This window comes from Cervus canadensis, chromosome 9 (assembly GCF_019320065.1).
Source record: "Cervus canadensis isolate Bull #8, Minnesota chromosome 9, ASM1932006v1, whole genome shotgun sequence".
NCBI lineage: Eukaryota > Metazoa > Chordata > Mammalia > Artiodactyla > Cervidae > Cervus > Cervus canadensis.
This window is the reverse complement of record NC_057394.1, coordinates 14,064,977-14,087,000: the sequence shown is the minus strand read 5'-3', so window position 1 is coordinate 14,087,000 and position 22,024 is coordinate 14,064,977. Positions and strand designations below refer to the sequence as shown.

At 41.3% G+C, this 22,024-nt stretch overlaps 1 protein-coding gene across 6 annotated transcripts in view; it reads right to left on the bottom strand.

Moving 5' to 3' along the window:
• LOC122447477 (ATP-binding cassette sub-family C member 4-like) overlaps window positions 1-22,024 on the bottom strand; it is a 1,659,665-nt gene that overhangs the window by 1,620,534 nt on the left and 17,107 nt on the right. For all 6 annotated transcript variants that reach the window (XR_006271252.1, XM_043478127.1, XM_043478128.1 and 3 more), the window contains exons 4-8: window positions 16,045-16,269; window positions 11,138-11,227; window positions 9,940-10,103; window positions 8,665-8,790; window positions 7,309-7,558 (exon numbers count right to left, since the gene is read on the bottom strand). Coding sequence is in view for 5 of the 6 variants with exons in the window: in XM_043478127.1 (XP_043334062.1) it covers window positions 7,309-7,558; window positions 8,665-8,790; window positions 9,940-10,103; window positions 11,138-11,227; window positions 16,045-16,269 (855 nt within the window). In the remaining variant the exon portion in view is untranslated. The remainder of the gene's footprint in view (window positions 1-7,308; window positions 7,559-8,664; window positions 8,791-9,939; window positions 10,104-11,137; window positions 11,228-16,044; window positions 16,270-22,024) is intronic.

Sequence of the window (22,024 nt, the reverse complement as noted above, 5' to 3'; positions counted from 1 at the left end):
TTTAGCTGCATGTGGCAGCCTGGAAGGAGGCCCTCTCTCTCCAGACTCCCAATCAGATAGGTACATCCATGTGACTAAATACAGGTTAGTGGAATGTGACAGCAACCAGGACCTTCTTCCACCCCACGGCCTGGGCCTTGGAGGCTGCCAGCGGGGTCAAGGTCACATGCAGTGGAATAATAAGAAATAAAGAACAGAAAGAGAAATTAAGGAAACAATCCTATTCACCATTGCGACAAAAAGAATAAAATACTTAGGAATAAATCTACCTAAAGAAACAAAAGATCTATATATAGAAAACTATAAGACACTGATGAAAGAAATCAAAGGTGACACAAATAGAGGGAGAAATATACCATGTCCATGGATTGGAAGAATCAATATAGTGAAAATGAGTATATGACCCAAAGTGATCTATAGATTCTATGCAATCCCTATCAAGCTACCAATGGTATTTTTCACAGAACTAGAACAAATAATTTCACAATTTATATGGAAATACAAAATAACCTTGAATAGCCAAAGCAATCTTGAGAAAGAAGAATGGAACTGGAGGAATCAACCTGCCTGACTTCAGACTATAGTACAAAGCTAAGTCATCAAGACAGTATGATACGAGCACAAAGACAGAAATATATATCAATGCAACAAAATAGAAAGCCCAGAGATAAATCCCCACACCTTTGGACACCTAATCTTTGACAAAGGAGGCAGAAATATACAATGGACAAAAGACAATCTCTTTAACAAGTGGTGCTGGGAAAACTGGCCAGCGTCCTGTAAAAGAATGAAACTAGAACACTTTCTAACACCATACACAAAAATAAACTCAAAATGGGTTAAAGATCTAAATATAAGATCAGAAACTATACAACTCCTAGAGGAAAACATAGCCAAAACACTCTCTGACATAAATCACAGCAAGATCCTCTATGACCCACCTCCCTGAGTAATGGAAATAAAAGCAAAAGTAAACAAATGGGATCTAATTAAACTTAAAAGCTTTTGCACAATGAAGGAAACTGTAAGCAAGATGAAAAGACAGCCCTCAGAATGGGAGAAAATAATTGCAAATGAAGCAACTGATGAAGAATTAATCTCAAAAATATACAAGTAGCTCATGCTGCTCATTACCGGAAAAGTAAATGACCCAATCAAAAAATGGGCCAAATAACTAAACAAACATTTCTCCAAATAAGATAAACAGATGGCTTACAAACACATGAAAAGATGCTCAACATCACTTATTATCAGAGAAATGCAAATCAAAACCACAATGAGGTACCATCTCATGCTGGTCAGAATGGCTGCTATCAAAAAGTCTACAAACAATAACTGCCGGAAAGGGTGCAGAGAAAAGGGAACCCTCTTACACTGTTGGTGGGAATGCAAACTAGTACAGCCACTATGGATAAGAGTGTGGAGACTCCTTAAAAAACATGACACAGAACTACCATACTACCCAGCAATCCCACTGCTGGGCATACACACCGAGGAAACCAGAATTGAAAGAGACATGCATACCCCAGTGTTCATTGCAGTGCCGTTTACAATAGCCAGGACATGGAAGCAACCTAGATGTCCACTGACAGATGAATGGATAAGAAAGTTGTGGTACATATACACAATGGAATATTACTCAGCTATTAAAAAATGCATTTGAATCAGTTCTAATGAGGTGGATGAAATATAGCCTATTATACAGAGTGCTAAGATGCTCATGTTTGTGAATATTTCTCCCCTAGAAAAGAATGTCTCTGAGTCCCTCAACTCCCTATGGTTTGCCTCCAAGATGCGGTCACTACTAGCCCCATCCCCATCAGGCTTCCTGCTGATTGTAGGCTTCTCCACCCCGACCCTGCTGTCCTTCAGGCCAGTGGGCACATTCATCCAGAGAGGATATACATTTGCCAGGCATTTAACTATTGACTTTTGGGGGGCTTTAATTAAGTTTTTAAAACTAAATAGTTGAAAGGTCAAACCTATGTAGAAAGCTGTATACAAGTGAGATTTAACCACCTCCCCATCCACTTCATTCTCCCCACCTTTCCTAGTAGTCATTTTCATCATTTATCCTTTTACTTCTCCTCTCAATGTTTCTTTTTGCAAATACAAGCAATATGCATGGGATTTCCCTCTTTCTTACATAAGACATCTCTTGCCCTCTCTCTCATATATTATATGTTGTCTTGCATTCTTTTTTTTTTTTTTTTTTTTTTTTAACAAGACAGCCTTAAGGAAGGGGTGGTCGCCAGGAGAGTGGGGGCTAAAGAAAAAAAAACAGACAGCCCCAGGATGACTCCCCACCAGCAGACAGAGATCATCCCATTATTTTTACATTTGCCTAGGACTCCACTGTATAAATGCACCAAAGTTTATCCACCAGTTCCCTCTACTGGACACTTGGATTCTTTCTACCTTTTTACTATTACAAACAAGCCTATGTTGACTAAACTTCTACATATCATTTTATATTTGCTTGGTTACATCTAACTATACATAGAGAGATCCTCTGAAATGGGATTCCTGGATCAAAGACATACAGGTTTTTCAGGCTATTCCAAATAGATAGTGTGAATGTAGGCTCCAGTCCCCACAAGGGTCAGCTGTGTCCATGCTATGAATTCTTTAAGAAACATAAGCTTCCTCTACAAGAGTTAAACCAGGAAGTTTCTTGATAGACTGCCTTGGAGGGTAATGTGTTCCTCTGATAACTCATTTTCCCGAGGATAAAGCTTTGCGAAGCTTTCTGGCTTTAATCAGGGCCTCAGATCGCACGTGCTCCTTTGTGCCCTTGCTGCCATGAAGTCATCAGCCACCTTAGAGCCCTGCTGTGGTCTTCTGCTTTAATCAGGATTTCCCTTGCTATCTTACAAGTTCAGTTAAAGTTCTACCAACATCATTAATGCCCAACAACATGAACTCTTTGATATCCTCTAATACCCAGTTTAGAGGGTATAGTGGCTTTCCCAGTGGCTCAAAGAGTAAAGAATCTGCCTGCAATGCAGAAGACCTGGGTTTGATTCCTTGGTTGGGAAGATCCCCTGGAGAAGGAAATGGCAACCTACTCCAGTATTCTTGCCTGGAGAATCCCATGGACAGAGGAGCCTGGCAGGCTACAGTCCATGGGGTTGCAAAGAGTTGGACATGACTAAGCAACTAACACACACAGACATACGGAGTGAAGTAAGTCAGAAAGAGAAACACCAATACAGTATATTTACACATATATATGGAATTAAGAAAGATGATAACAATGACCTTATATATGAGACGTCAAAAGAGACACAGATTTAAAGAACAGACTTTTAGACTCTGTGGGAGAAGGCAAGGGTGGGATGATTTGAGAGAATAGCATTGAAACATGTATATTACCATATGTGAAATAGATGACCAGTCCAAGTTCAGTGCATGAAACAAGGCACTCAAAGCCGGTGCACTGGGACAACCCAGAGGGAGGGTGGGGAGGGAGGTGGGAGGGGGTTCGGGATGGGGGACACGTGTACACCCATGGCTGATTCATGTCAATGTATGGCAAAAACAACCACAATATTGTAAAGTAATTAGCCTCCAATTAAAATAAATAATTTTTTTTAAAAGAAAGAGTGAGTCTGGGTCCCTAACACCACGGAGGATCACACTAACCATAGAACTTATTATGAGATGAATTGGATCCCCACAAAAAAGATACACTGCAGTCCTAACCCAAGTTACCTCAAAATATGATTTTATTTGGATATTTAGTTGCTATAAATGTAATCAATTAAAGTGAGATCACAGTGGACTAGGGTGGGCCCTGAATCCAATATGATTGGTGCCCTTATGAGAGATGCAGAGACTGATATACACCCAAAAAACAGTTACCTGATGATGGAGACAGAGGCTGGAGTGATGGCAGTTACAAGTGAAGGAATGCCAAGATTTGCCTAAAACCACTCAAAGCTAACAGAGGCAAGAAATTATGCTCCCTTATCAGATTCAGAGGGATCCTGACCCTGCTGACACCTTGATCTCAGACTTTTATCCTCCAGGGTTATGAAATAACGCATTCTTGCAGTTTTAAGCCACCTGGTTTGTGGTACTTTCTAACAGCAGTGCCAGGAAACCCACTCAGAGCCTCACAAGGATTCTTGCATGAGAGAAAAACAAATGTTCCCTGTAAGCAGATTTAACATGAGTACCTCTGGGATGCACAGGCAAACTGAATCCTTACCAATAAGTGGGGAAACTGAAACAAGCATCTGAGGACATTTTAGAAAGAAAACAACACATAAATAGTAACCTATTACCTTATACATCTTGACATCCCATCTATCATGCCTCAGAGTCATAAATGTGATTGCAAACTTCTACTTCAAAAGAAGAACTGGTAAAACCTTAATGTGAAAACCATTGTGCAGAAAAAGAAAGACACGATCCTTACATTTCTGTCAAATGTCAGCTGGTGGAAGATGCGATTCATTCATTCCTTCCTCCTCTCATCCAAGCTCATTGAGAACCTAACACAAGGCTCCTACCCTCCCTGAGAGAGTGGAGACTCCTACCCTCCCTGAACCCATGTCCACCAGGAGGCAGAATGGATGGACGGTGGTCTGAGGACATGTTTGCAGACTTTGAACCACCACAGCCTGAGTTCTCTCTCTGCACCACCGCTCCCACGATCAGCCAGGTACCAGCTCTCACCTGTTCTGACACAATTCACATCTCTCCTAATTCTCTTTTCCTCTTGAAACAACATAATTTCAGAATCTTACTCACTATTAGCTATTTCAATAATGCAACTTTTCTTTTTCTGGTTCCTTCCCCAGTCCTCCCCAACATCACTGACTCTATCCCAAGACAACTCCCTCCTGTTCTCCTTACAGCCCCTCAGAGAGTGTCCACAAGCTTAACACCCTCCCCCCACCTAAAGTGACCCACCAGCACCTAAGTCCACACTCCCCAGGCAGCCTCTGCCTGGGCACCCTGATTACTGACCCCACACACCCTTCTGGGTCCATCTCAAATACTAACCATACTGAAACAAGCTCAGGATATCCCTAGCTGGCACTGCCCTCCCTACCTCTGAATCCCTGGAGTAATACTAAGTCACACAGAGGGGAGACACTACATCATCCGTGTGCTTTACAGTCCCAACTCCAGTTAATACCAAGCCTCGCACTGTCAGCCCATAGTGGGCATCAGCTAAAGGAAGGAACACACTACACAGTTATTCAAACCAGCCAACTACTGACTGCGTGACTACAGTCTTACATAGTCTACGCTAATACAGCAACAAGCAACAGGTGATGAGACAGGCTGGGACCTGGGACCCTGTGAGGGAGCACTTGCACCTGGACAAATGTCTCCTTCAGCAACAAAATACAAAGAAATCATAAGGGACTAAACATAACTGCATGCATGTAAAGGTGATCACGAACAGTAAGATATGAAAACACCAGAAGCCAACCGCCATTTCCGAGCTTCTGGGAGCAAAGAAGGGAACTGCGTAGGATCTTGGCACATGGCACCTACAAGGCGGTGGGCAGACCACATAAGTCACCCCTGTGGCTCAAACACCCAAACCTCCCCCACCCTCACCACACTTAAGGAACTAGCCCGCCCTTTTGAGTCAACAGGGGGCATTAGTTTCTTGCTTTTATACTTTGTGATGCAGCACACGCCTCAAAAACCTTGCTTGAATTTATCATCTGGCCTATTATCAACTTCTATTGATTAAAAAGACCAAGGGTTCTGGAGAGTAATGTATATGTTATATATCTGGTCTGCTGCTGCTGCTGCTGCTAAGTCACTTCAGTCATGTCCGACTCTGTGCAACCCCATAGACAGCAGCCCACCAGGCTCCCTGGTCCCTGGGATTCTCCAGGCAAGAACACTGGAGTGGGTTGCCATTTCCTTCTTCAATGCATGAAAGTGAAAAGTGAAAGTGAATTTGCTCAGTCGTGTCCGACTCTTAGCGACCCCATGGACTTCAGCCCACCAGGCTCCTCCGACCATGGGATTTTCCAGGCAAGAGTACTGGAGTGGGGTGCCATTGCCTTCTCCAATATCTGGTCTAGACAGAATCAAATACAGTTTCAGCTTAAGCATGTAACCAGGACATCAATACTCAGTCTGCATATACTAGAATAGAAATTCCTCACTTTCAAACACAAAAGAAAGAAAAGGAAAATTATGCCCTAAGTGAAGAGTTAAATTTATTGAGCACTTGTCCACAGATAATAGCTCTGAGCAGGATGGATGTCACAGTCTTCAAAGGGTTAAATGAGACTCCATTCAATACACGATCAGCTCATAAAGGCACCAGAAATGCTAACTGGATTTTTCTCCAGTAGGAAAGTATCAAGGCCAGAAAGGCAGCCAAAGAGACTGATTTCTCAGTGGCTGGTAATGCAAAGCCTAAAGCTGCTTTGTGAACAATATCATCTCAGAGACACATCTGATTGGATGTAAAACTCACTGAAGACGTTTAGTGCTTTGAACTTAAGATCTTTTGCAATCCTACTGGAGTAATCCAGTGCCAAGACCATGGGTACCCCTTCCTCAATTAGAGAAAAACAGAGAGACTTCTTGGGCTTATGAGGTCATAATAAATCATTCATTTTCATGGAGTCAATTTAATCTTCATTTTAAACAGAAATACTTGAGCACCTACTGTGTATCAGGCCCTTGTCTTCATGATAAAAATTATTTACCCCTGACTATTTAGGGACAGTTAGTTTAAAAAAGGAGACAATAGGTATGGTGGGAATCACACGTTTGAAAGGAAGAGGGCAGCTAGAGACAGGCTTACACACTAAAATAAGAACAAAAAAGCAGAGATCAGAAATCAATGAGAAAACATCTGTGTAGGAAAGAATCCATTTTTAAACACAGAGAACTAAGTGAATCTGAGGCCACTCTTCCTGCCCAGAGAACAGGACTTCTCAGCAAGTTCCTCCCCTCCCGGCCCAGAGAGGAATCCTAGTCACCCCAGGACTGTACACAGTCACTGCCTGGTCATTCCAGTCAGCAGAGCAGATGCATCTGTTCACTTCTCCTGCTTTTAGACATTTCAATCATCCCACAGCCATCATTGCAGGTCAAGAGCATGTGTTGCTGTTATTTATACTACCAGCTCTAAACAAGCATGGATCTTCTGATACTTTTAATGCACTTTATCTAAAAAATACAGACATTTTGGAAAGACTGCCAGCTTGGCACTGAAAGAGTTAAATCTCACCTAACTGGCACACAGTGACACCACGTAAAAGGAGGCATTTTAGGTAAAATCTGTCTATAACATTTAAAAGTTATTTTTCACTAAACCTTGATTCTTTGGATGCTGACGATGGCCTCTGACACCTTCTCGACGGCCATGGGGAAGTAGAGGGTGCTAGAAAATCGCAGAGCTTCAAACAGCATCACCACCATGAACACTTGGCTGCCTGTGATCAGGCTGTCAAGGAGCTCATTGCTGATGAAGGTGACAAAAATCATGATTTTGCTCACAGTGAAAAATGATGCCAAATTCATGCCCCTAAGGTAGGAAGTTCTCAGAATCTTGGAAATTTCCTTCCTGGAAAAGAAAGTAGGACTTAAGTTTTATAAGAAGTATCAACATACAAGACATGGATTCAGTGCCCCATGTGAGTTGCCCCACAAAGGTGCAAAGTCAGAGGTAACAAGGTGGGGTCAGAGAAATGCTCATCAGATATTTAAATGAAAGATGGAGAAACATCCTACAAACATGAAGCAAAACAAAAGGAACAGTATTTTCGTAGCTACGTTTGAAATGAATAATAGTGACTCATAAACTTTCCTGGTGGTAAAGAATTCACCTGCAATGCAGGAGACATGGTTTCAATTTCTGGGTTAGGAACATCCCTTGGAGGAGGAACTGGCAACCCACTCCAGTATTCTTGCCTGAGAAAGCCCATTGACAGAGGAGCTTGGCAGGCTACATATAGTCCATGGGGTCGCAAAGAGTGGGACATGACTGAGTGACTAAGCATGATGACAATGAAGAATAGTGATTCATACAGTTTGGCTCAACACAGGTACACCCAATTTCTATAATTCCCCCCCCATATGTGCTCCATCAACATAAGTTACAATTTTAGTTTGAATGTCATAGTTTCAAATGCTATTTTAAAAGCATTGCTTATTGAGATTTAAGGTATTAAGAAGTGTTTAGAATTTCATTTCTATATAAGTAAGAAGCATATATATCTTTTCCTTTGTGAAAGTTGCTCAGTCATGTCCAACTCTTTGCAACCCCATGGACTATACAGTCCATGGATTCTCCAGGTCAGAATACTGCAGAGGGTATCTGTTCCCTTCTCCATGGGATCTTCCCAACCCAGGGATTGAACCCAGGTCTCCCACATTGAAGGTGAATTATTTACTAGCTGAGCCACCAGGGAAACCCTTTTTTCCTTTGAGAAGATGGTAAATGGAAAAGCAGGTTAAATGACATCTCCACTACTCTCCTTAACCCTCCTGCAACATGTGGGGGATGCAGTGAATAGTAAGTATTTAAGTTCACGTTAATGTGAAAGTGAACTTAAATACTTATTTGGTAAGACATCTAAAGCATTCAGTAGAATGGTAAATAAAGCATGAAAATATGGAGTGATACACACACACATACACACACACACATATATATACATGTAAACTTACTTTCTCAATCTGGTAATAAGGTCTATAAATGACTTTTCCCAAGCATTCATTTTTATTGTTCTGATGCCAGTTATGACTTCGCTCATGGTCCTGATCCTGTCATCTGTGAGAGCAGCAGTCTTACTCCTAAGGGGACAGACGTGAGAGATGAGCCTTAGTGACCACAGCCCAACTTTCCTCAGCACCAGCAGCAGGAGTGGGCACAGGGGGAGTAACTAGGAATCAAATTATTCTCTACAGTCCTTTTACACTTAGAAAATAGGCAGGTCCTACTCAAAGTACAAACCGAGAAAATGGTTTCAATTAGGAAGTCAACCAACCATTCAGCGCATTTTAAGAAGTAACTTGGAGAACTTGCAGCATCAGCTAAGGAAGACCTTAAATGAGTCAGATACAAACTGTTTGCTCAAGCAGGTCACAGACAGGTAGGGAAGGCAGGAAGGCACCTGAATCTACACAGCACCCAAGACAGTGGCTGTGCTGTAATAAAATAGGAGTGAAGTTCTGTGGAGCAGAAAAGATGAGGCTGTTAATTCCAATAGGAAAGGAGAACAAGAAGCGCTTCAGAGACCTGGTAGCACTGGAACAGAGCCTCGAAGGACAGGGAGCATCTCCACAGCAAAGACAGGAAAGGGAATTCCAAGTAGAGAAAGACACCAGGCACAGACCTGCACCCACACAACACACACAAGAGCTCAGTGAGCTTCAAACAGAACAACATCCCCATCACCTGACAACCACCCACCTCCAACCCGCTGGGACCTGCCTCAGGTCTAACTCATCACCAGAAGGCTCTTCACCACCAGCCACTTTTCTACCACATGTGCTGCTGTGAATGTGGGGCTTCATAAAGATATAAGGAAGCTCAGCATGGCCGTTGGGGTGCTTATAACTTAATGGAAACATGAACATAACACCTGAAAAGGCTCCAGCACACGCATAACAAAAATATATGTGGTGAGAAATGAGCCTACAAGATTATTACTATTTACCAGTATTTAAATAACCTGGACATGGGTAAATTCTGCTGAAGGACACTCTACTTATTCATATACAGTGCCAAAAGGAGCCAGAGAATGCCTTCACTGCTCCTGTTTCAAGATAGGCCTTTAGCATAAGGCTGGAGCCTCCAATGGCTAAGCCTGAAGGGTCTACAACCCACATAAAGAAGAGACCAGAGAAGGCATTTGTCTTGTTTTTCAACAAAAGCATCAAGCAGACTGTGGATGTTACCAACTATATATTATCAATTTTTAAAAGAAGTGTTTCTCTTACCGGAGTGATGAAAACAACTTCCCGAAACAGCTTTGCAAAAGCAGAAGAATAACGAGAACCGCCATCCCAGCAAGACACGATATTCCTATTTCCATCCAGAGCAGGGCGGTCACTGCGATAGCCTGCAGTGGTCCAACCCACAGATAGTGCAAGAATATCGTTACCTTAGGAGACAAAGACAAAGCCTTCTTGGGATGGTATAAAAACAAAACTGCAAGGACACAGTGTAGAAACACTCTGCTCTGAAGGAATAGCCAGGAATTTAAACAGAAATTATCTCAGCAGGTTTTAAACCTGTTGAAGCAGAAAACCAGTGTCCACCCCAGATGACGCTGTTCTGGGACAGCATAGGGTCAGACTCAGGGATGGTTGGGGAGGACTCTACCATCAGGACTGAAGGAAGATGTTGATTTTGTCTACACTACAGATGAGCTCAGGACTTCCTCAAATGCTTCTTGTCGCAGAATTTATCCCTCATTACCCTGGGGCTCCCCAGCACTCCAGGAAACCCTACATTATAGTACCTACCACTCTCTCCAGGAGATATTTGTATACTTACCTCCCTGGTAGGCTGTGGCTTCGATAGGGCAGGAACTAAGCTTTATTCATCCCTGAAACTGAGCAGGGGCCTTACTTCATGTTTGATGAATGAATACTTGAGAAGTGTCTAGTGTAACACAGATCTGACCAACAGCTACAATGCCCTGGGTCATGTGATCTATGCCTAGGGTCAGTGGAAAAAAGACTGGGGAGACAACAGAGGATAGGTTGTGTCTGGCTGGGGACCACACACTTGGCATATTCCTCCCAGGCTTCCTGTGAAGCAGGCACTGAACAGGAATCCCTGACCACCAGGACTTCATCATCCACAGGAGGAGGAAGACAGTTCAGGCAGCAACACCAATACCATGTGCCAAGAAGGGCCACTCCAGGAAGACCCCCTAGAAATACTAATCAAGCCAAGCAAGAACAATGCTGCCTATTTATTATCAGAAAAACAAAACTGTCACTTACTGAACAATACATATAATTGCATCTAAACTGCACACAAAGAAATGAAAGTTGGATAAACAGAACCTTTGTCTTACATCCTCAATGGAATCCTGGCCAACACCAATCCCTGGCACCTGGCATCCCAATAAACTGAACCCAGTGAGAAGAACAGGAAATGGAAGAGGATCCCTCAGAGGCAGCTTACCTGGTCAAACCTGTTCACATCGTTGGACAGCAGGTTAACTATCTGGCCTGTGGTGGTCTTCCCCATGGCCGAGCTACTAAGGCAAAGTGTCTGAAATAAGAAAGGGAGACAGAGAACTGAATGCCTAAGTCATCTTAGAACATAGCACAATGGAGTATGTGTTCCTGGGGTCTTGAGTGGTGTCAGCACGAGCAGGATGACCCCTGACAGCAGGGCTCTAGGGACCCTTGTTCAGACTTTAACTCCTCAGTGTGGCGGCAGCCCTACTTCAATGATGCCAAAGGGAGGAGCAGGAGGTAGAAGCAAAATCCCCACCGCTGCACCCCCCACCCCGTTTCAATAAACTTGGGCCTGTCCGAAGAGTAAAGGGTGTAGGTTCACACTTAAGAGACAACTAAGTAATTTTGAACCAAATTAGATGAGAGTGGAGAGGCTGCCTTAAGGAAAGAAATTCAGAGACTTGAACTATAAACCTGGACTATAAACTATAGTTTATAAACTATAAAACTATAAACATTCATTCTGTGGGTGACAATATTTAAACACTTTGGGCTTAGTTTGTTCATTCTGAAATGAGCAAGTATAATGTCCAAAACACTGCTCCTATGAGGAAGCTGTGTTCTTAACGCCAGTCTGCTGACTCTACAAAAAACACAACCTGTGTTGCACAATCCCTTTATTTAGTAAGAAAAGTGCCCTAGAGATCTTAGGAACCTGAAGAGTACCAGGAGCTGCCACAGCAGACCACCAACTGGAGCCACTGGTCCAAACAAAATGTCATAGTTTATAAAAAATGTTTTGTTTACTCCTCAAATTAAAGAAGAAAATCAGTGATCAAGTGACAATGTAAAATGATATAACCACAATGGAAGAGAATATGGACATTCCTCAAAAATTAAACATGAAATTAGAATATAATACAGCAATTATACTACTAAGGATATACTCAAAAAAACTAAAAACACAAACTTGAACAGATAATTTGTATGCTCATATTCATGGCAGCGATGTTCACAATAGCTAAAAGGTGGAAACAACTATCCATTGACAGATAAGCAAATATACGGAATGTTGTATAGACCTATAATGGAATATTATTCAGCCTTAAAAAGGAATTAAATTCTGACACCTGCCACAACATGGATGAACCTTGAAGAACCTTGAAGAACCTTCAAGGATGAACCTTCAAGACATCTTGAACCTTGAAGACAAAATAACAAACACTGTATGATTCTACTTACATGAGGTGCTAAAATAGTCAAATTCACAGAGAGAAGAAGTAGAATGGTACTGGGTGAGGGGACAGGGGTTGGGAAGTCTGTGTTTAATGGGTGCAGAGGTTCAGTTTGGCAAAAAGAAAAAGTTCTGTAGATGAATAATGGTGATGGCCACACAGCAATGTGAATATACCTAATGTCACTAAATGCTGCACTTAAAAGGAATGAAAATGGTAAACTTTATGCTGTGTATATTTTACCAGAGTGAAAAAAAGATCAGTGATCAAAAGTCAAAAGTAACTTTACCAAATCTGTGGCAATATATTAAGAAAATGGAAAGTCATTTTTATATACGATACCTCCCTAATGATCATGCAAAATTCAGCTGCAAAGAGCACAAAAATGCTGAATGGGCCATTTTAGGAGCTGCAGCTGTGCAGCCTTAGAGATCTCCTGAAGCCATGCCCAAACCTGGAATCCATGGTGAGGACAAACCACAGCTATGATCTTAGCAGCCACCTGATTTTTAACACTCAACCTGATTTCTTCCCAGGACCAGGGATCAGGAGGTGGGGCCCACAGGATGAACCACAAGTGCTTTCAGAGTGCTCTGTAGCACCAGCTTTTGGGCCCTTAGGAATCAACCCGCCTATAACCTGAAAAGAAGTGTATTGTTTCTGCAACAACAGGACTCTCGATGCAAGGCTGTGAACAAGGAAATTTGTCTTTCCCAGGTTTCTGCAATTTCAGATTATGTCTATAGTATAATCTCTGTAATTTCTGACTTCATATAGGAACCATATTTTAGGCATAATTAAGCCAGCAAATGAATATCTTAGGAGATGTTTACATTCACATAAGCCAAGGTGCCAGGTCAGATCACATTTCCAAAAGGAAAGATTTCAAAGTGTTAGAGGGAAGAGGAAGAAAAACAGGTGGACAATGGCTCACCTGTGCTGCAAGGAGTGATCTTTGTCTAAACCATCACCTCATATCTAACTTAAGGTTTTCACAATGCAGTACTGGTAAAATTTCAAAATTGTTATGAGAGTTATGGAGAAGGCAATGGCAACCCACTCCAGTATTCTTGCCTGGAGAAGTCCATGGAATGAGGAGCCTGGTGAAAGGTTGTTGCTGAACGATAAGACGCGGGATTCTTGGCCTCCGGAGGAGACGAATTCAATCCGGGGCCAGAGACGAGGCTGGATCGCTCAGAGCTTTTGTGTAATAAAGTTTTACTAAAGTATAAAGGAGATAGAGAAAGCTTCTGACATAGGCATCAGAAGGGGGCAAAAGAGTACCTCTTTGCTAGTACTAGCAATGGAGTTATATACTCTCCAATGAATCCAAAGAATGTCCGGAGGTTGTAAAGACCTCACCAGACCTACTCCCATAATTTATATTTTAAGATAACAGAGTTGGCCAGAAGGTTTAATCCAAAGATTGTCCTCAGGCAGGATACATCCTTGTAAAGACCAGACCCACTCCCATAATTTATGTTTTAAGATAACAGAATTAGCCAGAGGGTTTGATCCAAAGACTGTCCTCAGGCAGGATACATTATTGTTATATAGTCACTCACAATCTGTTAATGAAAAGAAAGGAATGTCATAAAATTTAAAATGGCACCGGATAATTCATCCCTGGCATAAAACGATTGACTTGAATCTTGTAGAAGGGCGGATTACCAACAAATAGTTTCGTTTACATAGATTAGGGGAACAATACCTGAGTAGTAGGTTGGGCCATTTGGCGGAACCAACTTGAAGATGGAGTCATAGTTTAAGACAACATTTCCATAAGAAAAAGAAATGTATTGGTTAACTCAAGGTTTGAGAGTAGTTAGCTTCAGGTGAAACCAGGTGTCATGGCAACACAGCATTTTAAGAGAAACCTCCTTTTAAATTTTTATAGAGAAGAAAAAATATCCCTGGTTTGTTTCCTCCTGCTGCTTAAGAGAGAGAAAAATGTCTGGCACTTGCAGCCTCTTTCCTCCGTTTGGAGACCCCTGGCCTTCCTGCCTGTTACCCTCTCACTGGCAGGCTAGAGTTCATGGGGTTGCCAAGAGTCGGATACGAGTGAGTGACTATCACTCATGTGAGATTAGCATGATCTGAAAAGACAAACATTTAGCCAATTTGTGGGGACATTTGAGTATCCATCTCCTAAATGGTTAACGATGCAACAGAGTAACAAAGATGATGATAAATGACAATGAAGACCCTGACTGGAGAGTGGGGCACTGCTGCAATTTCCACATCCCCCAGAAGGAAACCAGCTCAGATGCTGTTGTCAAGCACGACAGTGAGATGTCAGACTCCCAGGTTCACACAGTCCCGAGATGTACAAGACTCTGCTCAAGGAAAGATAAGATGACATCTCACTTTCTGCTGACAGAAGTATTCTGAAGAAATAGAAACTCTAGATAAGTAACAACTAGGTAAAAGAAGCAATATTTTCAATTTAAGCTGTTTGGTTTTATCTTTCAATGAGGGCTTTATTAAATATATATATATATATGTTACCACAGGATACTTTGATATAAACACACATTGGGAAATGATTACTATAGTAAAACCACTTAAAGTATCCACTACATTATATAGTGATCCTATTTTAAATGTGTGGTGAGAATACTTAAGATTCACTCTTGGAAATTTTCAAGGCTACAATACAGTCAAATAAGGATTTTTTTTTTTTTTTTTAAGCAAACAGTCTAAGGCAAAGAGGTATCCAGGACAAAGTTTACACAGAGCACTTCACTCTTGACACTGACGTATCTGTGGCAATACCTTTGTAAAGATATGTGAAATCCTTATTCCTTTTATACTAGTTTAGACCAAGGTAAACTATGGAATAATTTCATGGCATTCCTCAATATAAAATCACTGAACACATTAAATCAGTCTTATTAAAAGTACTATGATGCATACTAAAGATAAAAGGAAATATTCTATTAAAATAGTTTAAATGAGCAATAAATTGTCTCTAGAATGAATGAAACAGTGTAAAATTTCAAGTTTTTTCTCAAATACCCTATCTTCTTTAATATACCATTAACAACAATCACATCTATAGAATATAGTGAGTGAGTCTACACTTGACATGAATTCTCTTTATATTTTTCTCTAATTAACATAATTACATTGAATATAATGAGATGGGTCTTTTAAAATTATAATGATTTGTTTTCTCAAATACATTCTCTGCTTCTAGATATAGTTTTATAGATCCAATCTCTGAAGTTCACTGTTAAATATATATTTGATGTAAATTAAGATTTTAATGAGCAACAGCAAAAAATTTCCATAAATAGCACTATGGGATTTAGGCATGAAGACATTGAAAATCAACTTAATGTGTTGATACTTCTTTTTAAATATTAATTTAATATTTTTAAAATATAGTTTAATATTAATTCAATACTACAAATTTAGTGGGTATTATGCAACAGCCTATGGCTTAAAGTTATCAAGGGCAGCCCTCACTTGATCTCAAAGAAAACTTTTCATTATTTATTGGCCAAGTTTGCTTAAACAACAACAACAAACTTGACTTGATGCAAATAGCAAGCTTCTTTGGGAAGGTGTAAACAATCCCAGTTATGAAATTTTCAGTTTACAGAGAACTTTCTCCAAATGTTCCTGATGCCTCAGGGGAGGTTACACTGTGGTACTGAGTGACACTCACCTTGCGGTAGATCATGTGGCACACGGCTACTCTCAGCCTCATCCCCACACGCTGAATGTGATAGAAGTACAAGTGGTGCAGAACGGCCCACAGGAGTACACAGGCGCTCAGCCCTGCCGCATAGCCATAGGCTTCACGCAAAGGGGCAGAATCATTGGGATCGTAGTTTTCAACATAACTAATCATTTTCCCCAAAAATATGGGTTGAACTACTCTGGTGCATTCCTAAAAGAAAAGAAAAAAGTCTTAATTAGAAATGTCAGTTTTTCTTAATACAAAATTTACTTTTAACATTTAGTTCAGTTCAGTTCAGTCACTCAGTCGTGTCCGACTCTTTGTGACCCCATGAACCGCAGCACGCCAGGCCTCCCTGTCCATCACCAACTCCCGGAGTCCACCCAAACCCATGTCCATTGTGTCGGTGATGCCATCCAACCGTCTCATCCTCTGTCGTCCCCTTCTCCTCCTGCCCTCAATCTTTCCCAGCATCAGGGTCTTTTCCAGTGAGTCAGCTCTTTGCATCAGGTGGCCAAAGTATTGGAGTTTCAGCTTCAACATCAGTCCCTCCAATGAACTGCTGCTGCTGCTGCTGCTGCTAAGTCGCTTCAGTCGTGTCCAACTCTGGGTGACCCCATAGACAGCAGGCTCCTCTGTCCCTGGGATTCTCCAGGCAAGAACACTGGAGTGGGTTGTCATTTCCTTCTCCAATGCATGCATGCATGCTAAGTCACTTCAGTCGTGGCTGACTCTGTGCAGTTCCAGAGACAGCAGCCCGCCAGGCTCCTCTGTCCAGGGGATTCTCTAGGCACAAATACTGGAGTAGGTTGCCATTTCCCCCTCCATCCAATGAATACCCAGGACTGATCTCCTTTAGGATGGACTGGGATCTCCTTGAAGTCCAAGGGACTCACAAGAGTCTTCTCCAACACCACAGTTAAAAAAAAAGCATCAATTCTTCTGCGCTCAGCTTTCTTTATAGTCCAACACTCACATCCATACATGACCACTGGAAAAACCATAGCCTTGACTAGACAGACATTTGTTGGCAAAGCAAAGTCTCTGCTTTTTAATATGCTGTCTAGGTTGGTCATAACTTTCCTTCCAAGGAGTAAACATCTTTTAATTTCATGGCTGCAATCACCATCTGTAGTGATTTTGGAGCCCAGAAAAATAAAGTCAGCCACTATTTCCACTGTTTCCCCATCTATTTGCCATGAAGTGATGGGACCGGATGCCATGATCTTACCTGCTAAAAATACATTTTTACAGAATGCTACATTCATGGCTAATTTAAAAGAAAAATATGCAGATCCACTATGCCCTATAAGACAAGCAACGGTTTAACCTTAAGGCAAAATTTTACATTCAAAGATAGTAAAGTCTTAGTGCATCATGCTTAGTTCACTGTGGATGCTCAGTAAATATGACAACCAGGCTCAATACCAACTGAACCTTAAGATGAAATAGGAGACAGAAGAAGAGTAAGAAATCTGCTTCCATATGAACAAGCCTGCTGGCAGTCTACCCATGTCCGCTGTACTCTCAATGCCCCAGCCCAATAGAAAGTCAACCTGGTTCACATATGAGAGACATGCTTTTATCACCTTCTTCATGAATCTTTACAAACTGAGACACTGGCACAAACACATCCACTCTTTTCCACCCCGAACTCCACATATCTGTAGGTCAAGGGGATGGAAACCAGCTTCAGTTGGAGTACCACAAAGAAACCAGGCTTGGCAGCTCTGCAGGCTCTCAGCTCCCAAGAGCACTGCCTCACTATGCCTCTATTCTCTAGAAGTCAGAATGTTCCTTGGAGTAAAGAATTAAACATGGTGGAGGTCAAGCAAAAAAATTATGTCTTCTGTGGTTCTCCATCCACCATCCACTGCAGCTAGTTGTTTGGAAGAAATGTTCTGAATCATCTCTTCCCCAAGGCTAAACCAATTGACTCAGGGTGCACTGAGGCTTCCACCCTGAGTAAGATTTAGGGAAAGCAAGTTTCTTTCTCAAAGAAAAAGCGAAAAAACAGCAATGCTTACCCATCCTGCCAAACAGCCACTTCACCTCACAGCCTACTTCCTCTCTCTGGTCACTCCTTGAAGGTCCACTTCTCTCCAGGAAGGTCCCCTTCCTTCTCCACCATCAAGGAAAACCAAACACTCAAAGAATCCAAGTCACCAGAAGAAAACACCTTGGCCCTCAACGTCATTTCCTCCACAGACTTCTCAAAAGACAACATGCCAAAATTTTGGAAATCTTTCAGGAACAGGGCTTTTCCTTTTTGGCAATCCTGCCTTACTAACAGACAGGGGAAGCAACTGACAGGTTTGCTTTGATAGCTCTCTTCTATCTGTCTGAACCTGAGGAACCCACACACAAGAGGAAGGGAAGGAGAATCCATAACACCAAACACCAAAATAATTAAGCATTTTCTGCTCAGCCAGCTAGTGTCTGATCAGGATATTTACCAACAGATGGCTGAGTCCCTCATATGGGTGTCTCATTAAACCTCAACATTTCTGTCTTGATCTATACACATGTACACACACACACATTCTCAGGCTGTACCAGCTGCTTCTCCTTCCATGAAGTCATGGAAATTTTCATCTACTATAGAGGATAAAGGGAACACTATTTAGTTGAAGTATAAGTAAGATGATCAGACCTGAGTAAAATGATTACTTCTCATACATTTCCACCATGTCCTGCCATCCATCCCAAGAGGCATAGAGAGCTCTTGGAAGAGACCCTCATACAAGGGATTGCCAAACACACTGTTTATAGAGTTTCCTGAGATGGAAATGTCGAGGCCCACACAGAGAAGCAAGAATATCAAACTATGCACATGGGCAGTCCCAGCCCAGGTGCCGCCAAGGGCAGTCCAGTGCTGCAGCCACAAACCACCAGAAGCCCATAAGTATTATCTGCCATCCCAAACTTTCCCAAAACTTGTGACTCTCTTTGGAAATCACTGTTTCCTATTACTCAGCTCTCCATATGAGCCTAATGTCCTTGTAACTACAGAAGAAATAAAAGTAATGTCCTTCACCAAAGAAAATATGAATAAATGTAACAAATCCAGCAAAAAAGAGTATAAATAAAGGCAGGTCACTACTGCCTAAACATATGTGGATTTTTTCACTGATAAACAGTATTTGATAATCCAGTTGAGGGACTTCCCTGGTGGCCCAGTGGCTAAGACTCCACACCTCCACACTCCCAGTATAGGGGACCTGGGTCCAGTCCCTGGTCAGGGCACTATATCCCACATGCTGCAACTAAGACCTAGCACAGCTAAGCAAATGAATATTAAAAACAACAACAACAACAACAACAGTTGAACAAAAGCCTCAATAAGGTATTAATACCAGTTAATGACCCGTACCTGCCACTCATCAGTAATTTTTTTTTCTTTTTGTTGATAATGATTATTCTTTATTTGGGACAGAAATTTTCAAAAAGATAAAGGTTTTCAAACATGAACTGATACTTTAATCTGATGTAATTTGAGGGGAGAGTCATTTGCTATTCTTAAGCATTATTTTGATACTTCCTCCGATGGACCAATGGAAAGGAATCCATCTCAATACACGAGACACAGGAGACGGAGGTTTGATCCCAGAGTAGGGGAGATCCTCTGAAGGAGGAAGTGGCAATCCACTCCAGTATTCTTGCCAGGATAATCCTATGGACAGAGGAACCTTGTGGGCTACAGCCCATGGGATCACAAAGAATCAGACACAACTGACTGACTGAGCACACATGCACAACTTTGCCTACAGCAAGGAGGAGTCATGGCAATTCAGAGAAGTGATGAAAAGTATAATGTACAAGGAATTTCCATTCTTGCATAAGTTTCAACTATTGAAAATATAAAATTGATATTATATTCTATATGAAAAATAACAGCAAGAACAATTTTCCAGTAATTTCTCTCAAAAAAATAGAAAACAAAATAGTGAATAGCAAAAAACTGTGAAAACAAAACCCCAAAGTATATATGGAGAATAAGAAATCACATATTAAATATGATTCTTCAAAGCTTCCAGAACACACAGGACAGAAGTGACTGAGGCCATCAAAGGTAGACTAAGTAAATCCATCCCCTCCACACACAAGGAAAGGTTAGAGATGAAGAGTCATTTAACAGGAGAGCTGGCAGCAGCATTTGTAATCTGTGTTTCCATTTCTGGCATTTGGTAAAACTGGCTGAGGCAAACCAGGCAAAAGATTTTCCAGCTACCAGAAGATTAGCTCCTGCATATGCTCAATGTTCAGTTACAAGTATTAACACCAAATGAAACAGTGGTGTAAATCCTAAGGAAAAGTCCATTTCAGAACACTCTGCTTGCCTTGGAGAGTCTCTCAGAGAGGCAAGGAGTGGCTGTGGCTCACCCTGGGGACACAGACACTGGTGGCAGCCATTCCCGGGAGCCGCCCCTACACGTGTACACTGGTTTGAATTCTCTCATCTGTACATTCCTGATTCTCACTGTCAACTAATAAGAAATAAAACAACTGAGAAAATATTCATTATCAACCACAAAGCTAACCAAACTGAAATTTTCTTGATTGGCAGGAACAAGGTCAAACACTGCCCCCTTAAGCCCTTCCTCTTTGACATCAATCTATGACCACCCCATGATTATTCTTTCCACAAACAAACTGAGTATATAGTCCTTCCTCTTTCACAAGAATTCTTCACAACACTGAAAGATCATAAAGGATCTTTAAAAGAGCCTAAGTTAATACTACAATGTCCATTAATCAAGGTTCTTAGAGAGTCTGAGTGTTCAGCCTTCGGAAAGCACCTGACATTGGGTTCCACCTCTTGCTTCTCAGGGTAACTTCTTGCATGGCTAGGATAGATGCTAGAACTTCCACAGTGGGTAGAATTCCTCCTCCATGTTAATGTACTTGAAACATTTCTTACCCAACTTCCCCAGATCTCATTCACAGAAAAAAAAAAAATAGAAACAAGCTATCAAAGAAAAAGTGTTCAGTAAAACATTCAAGCAGAAAAGAGTGAACTTGTAGGAAAAAATGAATAGGCAGTTAATCTTTAGAACTGGGGGAAAGGTGGCAAAATGTAGAGCTGAGAAAAATCCAGAGATAAGGAGGAAAAGAGGTGAATCTGGGGAAATCATAGCCATCAGAATTCTAGATATCCTAGGCTTCGCTCGTCTTTTACACAGTGGTCTTCATCCTGACTGCACCTGGGAAGGGATAAGTGCACTCTGATGCCCGAGGCCCAGTCTCCAGAAACTGGCTTAGATTCAACTGATTAGGGTGGAGCTTGAAGATTCCTCTCCCTGTAGATTCTGGATGCAGAGGCTAACCCCATGTAAGCATCTGCCTACCTCCACTCTTGCACTGCCACAGCATCTGAGCCTGGAATGGCTATGGACCTGCTCTGAAGGAGTTACGGGGGTCACAAAAGAGTTTTATCCAGAGTCCCATGGCACATTTCATGCTTCTAGAAAAGTCCGTCTAAACTCAAGTCCAGAGATTATAGTGATGAAATTAAAATATTTCATTCTGCACAGCAGGAAAAACAAAATGTTCAGTAAAGGCATTTTAAAAATATGAATAAAAGATGAATTAAAATTAGCCTGAAAAATTATCTCTAAAAGGAGAAGGATAATTGGATTAGAGCTAACAAGGATATCAGCCTTCTTTATTTTTTTTTATTAGTTGGAGGCTAATTACTTTACAATATTGTAGTGGTTTTTGTCATACATTGACATGAATCAGCCATGGATTTACAAGTATTCCCCATCCCGATCCCCCCATCAGCCTTCTTTAAAAATAGCCCTTTCTTGATTTGGGAATCATGAAAGCATTATATGATTTTTAATAAGTTAGTTAAAAATAAATTTATCATAATATTTATTTATAATGTATAATTTATTTATTTATAAATATTTAATATTTGAATTATTATTTAGCCAATTAAATAAATTTAATTAATTTTATT